General features: G+C 35.4%; 1 protein-coding gene across 2 annotated transcripts in view; it reads right to left on the bottom strand.

The window, feature by feature from the left end:
• Positions 1–3,362: 3,362 nt before the first annotated feature.
• The window catches only part of LOC115214226 (cytochrome P450 4X1-like), a 9,339-nt gene continuing 7,058 nt past the window's right edge, over positions 3,363–5,643 (bottom strand). For both annotated transcript variants that reach the window (XM_029783344.2, XM_029783343.2), the window contains exon 2: positions 3,363–5,158. In XM_029783344.2, coding sequence (XP_029639204.1) covers positions 3,585–5,135 — 1,551 coding nt within the window. In that variant the 5' untranslated portion in view covers positions 5,136–5,158 and the 3' untranslated portion in view covers positions 3,363–3,584. The remainder of the gene's footprint in view (positions 5,159–5,643) is intronic.

The following is a 5,643-nucleotide window of genomic DNA, read 5'->3' as shown; positions in this document are numbered from 1 at the left end:
CACTGACCTAGAAACCGAAGGTCGTTGAAAGTCCAGCAGGTTAAGCAAAGTTGGTCTTCGTAAATTTATAGATTAAGAAAAAGATTGTTCATTTCCTATGACATACAGAATAGAAAGGCGGCAATATTTTAATAAAGTATATAATTATGATTTTATTAAAAGTTTTCTGGAAACTTCACAATTTTTCTGTAAATTATTATTAATTACTTTTTTCAAATTTGTATCAAACGTTTATAACCGCCATTTTATGATATCTGCGATTCGAATCGCCTTGTGTCTTTCTTCGGCTTGATTGATTGATTATCGAGGAATCAGTTGAAGATAGACACGTGGAGACTTGATGCCGTTATTTCAAAATAAATTACACACACACACACATACACACACGTGGGCGTATACCACACCGACGTTCCAGACACTGGTGGTGTTCAGAACCTCTTATAATCCATACTAATCAAACGAGTAAGGACTTAAAATTCCGGCTGCCACAAGACCAGTCTACTGGTCCCTTGCACAGAACAGTATTATTAAGTTTGTATCATTTATCCTCCCATATAGATGCCTGCACTTCATTTAATTATCTAAGTAAACTTAATATTTGTTTAATTTAGAGAGTAGCCACCCCTGGTTCGGAAAAAGCAGCAATTCGGAAAGGTTTTGGAACCGAAGGTTCCGGAAAATCGGTGTTATACCAGTACATACATGCATACATACATACATACATGCATACATACATACATACATACATACATGCATACATACATATATATATATATATATATATATATATATATAGGTATATATACATACATATATACATATATATATATATACATCTAATTGCAGCGGTCTCAAAGCGACGAAAATATTTTGGCAAATTAAATTTAAATGTTGAAGTCAATCTAACGGTTTTTGTGTGTTTTTAAATGGTTTATAAACACCGTCCACACTGCAATTGTTTTCGTTCCAGCACACGATCTCAGATCAGGTCACTTGCTATGCAAGTACATCTCCGTAATATATATATATAAAATGAATATAAGATGCAACAAGAGTCATCAATTTTGATTGATTTGTGATTAGTTCTTAAAATTTGATAGCGATGTCCATATTCTTTGATTACAATATTCATGAATTTTGTAGAAATTTGGTGACACTGAATTTTGTAATTTTTCCAAACAAATTATTTATCTTTGAGTCGAAGGGTCAGCACTTCTGGTCTTTGAAGTCATTTTCAGACTTGTAATCCCGAATCTTGATGTCGGTAGAAAAGATGTGAGCTGTAGCGAGTGGCAGTTCTGGAAAGGAGGGGTTTGGTGAAGTACTTAGTAAGGATACTTTAAGAACAAAATGAGAAGAGCAGAATGTATAAGAAAGTCTCGGACGGAGGATGGCTGGCTTATAATTTTCTCATTTAGAAGGAGTAGCAGCCGTTTTAATAGTAACAGAAGCGGCAGAGAGATGATATAATAGACCTGTGGGTTAGAGGTTATGGCATGTTGGTGAATGAAACTTTGTCATCGAGATTAATGCAGCTTTAGGAGTACAGGATAGAATGTTTGAGGGCGAGTTGTAGCATCGCCAAAATGAGGCTAACAGTATCATCGCCCAAAATAAGGCCAGTCGTATCATTACCAAAATGAGAACCGTATTTCCTTGCAGGATGCGCCTGTATCTTGTAAATGTCAGCAAAATGCACAAAGCTGAAGTAGTTTTTAGAATTTAGGAATTGTTTACAATATTATAATTGGCAGTCGCCGCCATGACAAGCAGCAAAAAGGTTGTGAAAGCTATTGTTTGTAAGCTCTGTTGTTTGAAGGTTAAATAACACCAGAGTGGAGTTTCTCATAGATACACTTTTAGAATGAAGCAAAAACCGATTCAGTCATTTTGCCATTTCTTAAAAAAAAGCTTCTTTTCGAACAGATTTGCTAATTTCCCTTCAAATATTCCTTAAATTCAATGATTGTCAATTCTTTAGGATTTTGTATAAAATTATGGGAATTTCTTTCCGACTCGACGAAACGCCATGTACTTCAAGATGGGAAAACGGTAAGTTGTTGTGTATATTCCCCCGCAAGAATATTAAAGAAGGAAAGTGAATTTTCTTTAACCAGGAATCAAATCCTCTCGTCACTACGTTTGTAATTTCTAACTCTTTATTTAGGATACTTTCGTATTAAACGATTGGATTCTTCTCTTCTGGGTGAATACAGCTTTTTGTATTTCACTATTTACGGAGGTCATTTATTGAAGAGAACCAAAAACAGACGCGTGACCTTTATACAGGAATATTGTGTCACAATGGAATAAAACGGTTTCATTGAGGAGAATTTATGGTAAAGCAGTCCCAGGTGGCCATAAATATTCCTTCTTTGTTACTTTGACTCTGCTTACCTTTCATTGATCTTTCGAATGTTACAACCTTGTCCATAGAGATTGCAATAATTTCTTACTCAGTCAACATTTTATTGTTGACACCAGAAAGCCATATTAGAATCCATTTGGTTTAGTAATCGACACGATCCTCAAAATGAAACTCTGTATCAGTTAATTCAGTTACTATTCAGAAAAGAAGAATTCATGGTAAACGTCTGTATCCTGTTTATTGTCGTCAATGTGATATTCGTATTAAAAGTTTTACACGATTAAAGATAATGATTTCTTTTGCAAACAGACAGCGAGTAATTTTGAGGGGAGGGGTTGTCGATACCATCGACCACTGTAATTGACTGGTACTTCATTTTATTGACCACGGAAGAATGAAAGGTGGATAACTTTGGTGAAATTCGAACACAGAACGTAACGAGTTGCAACGAATACCGCCAAACGTTTTTACCCCCCCCCCTGCCGCTTCCCACAAAATTATTCATAATAATAGTTTCTTGCTTATGTCTGGAATTTCAAAGGATTTGCAATTGGTCTTATCGTCGTATTTTCAAGCAAATTGAAGTGATTCCATTTGAGAAGAATGCAGAGAAATTTACTATAATGTCCCAAATATACGGGTTTGAATAGACAAGGAAGGTTTCCAATACCGTGTAAGATTAATTTGAAAAATGTCAGTGTAACCATTGGTAAATAAAATATCTCAGCAGTACTAAGAGTATATCAGGAGACTTTCCAAGTTTGATAATAATTATGGATTTATTATTATTATTATTATTATTATTATTATTATTATTATTATTATTATTATCATTATTATTATTATTAAGTCAAAATTAAAGTAAGAGTGCCATTGTCATCTAGTAAACGATATTTCGACATCTTGTGTGTCTTCAACAGGTTCAAAAAATAATTTTGTCAATTTACTTCATTTTGGTTAATATATAAAAGATTGAGGCACACTTCTTTTAATTTTGTCTCTATATCTTCTGGAGGAGTTACCTCAGTCCTTTATATTATTATTATTATTATTATTATTATTATTATTATTATTATTATTATTATTATTATTATTAGGTTGGTGGGGATATATATAAAGTTATTAAATCTATCGTTTGATATTCAAAACAGCTTCGCACGTTCCATCTATCATTTAACTATATTCACCAAGAAACTTGTCTTATTCTTCCATTTTCTCAGTTCAACTTCCGCACGTTCAAAATTAAATTCGGTTCCGGTCGACTGGTTATGGTTGCTCGTCGTTTGTAACTGACGCCAGGCATGAGTTTGTATTCAAACTCGTTGATAAGTAAAGCTAGGGCCGTTTTCATCTCCATAATAGCAAACTTATAACCGATGCACATTCTGCCCCCAGCAATGAAAGGTATGAAAGAATAAGGGTAAACTTTCGAAGGATCGCTAAATCGCTCCGGGCGAAATTCCATTGGATTTTCCCAGTATTTGGGATTCTTTTGCAAAGAGGTTATGTTCACAAAAAGGAATGTTCCTTTGGGAAACGTGTAATCCCCTATTCTGCAATCTTCAACAGCTTCTCTGCTGACCATCAAAACAGCCGGATAAAGACGCATAGTCTCGTCTATGACACATCGAAGATACGATAATTGTTCCAAATGGTCGTCTGTGATATTCCTTCCATCTTTCGGCAGAACCGAACGTATCTCTTCTCTGACTTTATCTTGGATGTGAGGATAACGAGCAAGTTGTAACAGAACCCAAGTTATCGAAACGGCTGTAGTCTCATGCCCAGCTAACATGAACGTAACCGCGTGATCACGGATTTCTTTGTCGCTCATTCTTTCACCGGTGTCCTCGTCTTTGGCATACAATAAAGATTCGAGAAGAGTGTTGACGTTTGAATCATCCTCGTTCGAAAGATCCATGGTCTTTCTTTTTTCGTCAATAATACTATAAACAATCTTGTCTAAATTCGAAATATATTTCTCGTATTCCTTCATTGATTTCGTTTTGAAAACATGTAAAAACGGCAAGAAGTCTGGTAGAACACGTTGCCAGCTTATCCCAAGCTTTTGTGAAACTTTTGTGAAAAGGTCTGTGGTTTCATTGCTGTTGTTTTCGATGCATTTAAAATCATAATCGAACGCACACTTACCAATAACATCAAACGTTAAGTTAGTCACCTGTAAATTGATTGGTATCTCAGTGTAACCATCGCGACTAGTTTCCATAAGTTTTTCCCATTTGTTCATCATTTTGACTGTGTGTGATTCAAATGTCGGGATCATATTTTTCAAAATATTTTTCCTGAACGATCCGTTACAAAGTTTGCGGTTTCTTCGATGAAGTTTGCCTTCAGTTGTGACCAATCCGTCTCCCAGCAGTTTTTTAATGAAACGATAGCCTTCGGGTGCTTTTCTAAAACTTTTGGTTTTAGTCACGAGAATAGCCTTCGCAACATCAGCGTCTGCAACACACACCCTTTCGTATCCATAGGCCCAAAATACTCGGAATACAGAGGCATTCAATCTTTTCATCCATGATTCGTAATAATATCCAGATTCCTGTCGAATAATGTCTATTAACGAACCAAATATTGGAACGTATGTCACTCTTGGCATATATTTTAGTGGAGAAAAATATATCTTCAAAAAGTGTGAATACACAACCCACGAAAGAAGGAAAATAGTTATGAATTGTGGAAGCATTTCCCAGGTGATGCTCTGAGAGGCAGCCTTGTAGGAGTTGATTACGGAAGTTAATGCTTCCATTTTTGATAGCTTGAATGGATTTTCTGAAAATAATGAAAGAAAGATAATTAAATACAGAAATATTTATTTACTTTGATGAGTTAAAGGGGCAAATTTTGGAAGGAAGGAGAATTCTTCACTAATCGATATCGCACGTGCTTTTTATCAACATTGGGTGGGAAAACGCCGAAAAGCAGATATTTGAGTATTGACCAGTAAGGTGGTGTATTTGAGACGGTCAAGCAGTTAGTGCTACTCACGAAGATCCTACACAGGACCAGATATAAAATATAAAATTCAATAGTAGTAGTAGTAGTAGTAGTGGTGGTGGTGGTGGTGGTAGTAGTAGTAGTAGTATTAGTAGAATTACAAGACCTATCTTGCGGGACTTTCTCATAAAGACCGGCCATACTATTGAAGCAAGATGACCATGGATGGTTATGGAAGACAAAATAAAGAGGGTGGTATCATAGATTTTGCAATTCTCTCTGATAGCAGAGTCGATGCCAAAGAAATTCTTAAAAACTGA

This window comes from Octopus sinensis, linkage group LG7 (genome assembly GCF_006345805.1).
Source record: "Octopus sinensis linkage group LG7, ASM634580v1, whole genome shotgun sequence".
NCBI lineage: Eukaryota > Metazoa > Mollusca > Cephalopoda > Octopoda > Octopodidae > Octopus > Octopus sinensis.
Note: the sequence above shows the minus strand (reverse complement) of the source record. Positions and strands in the feature narration are given on the sequence as shown.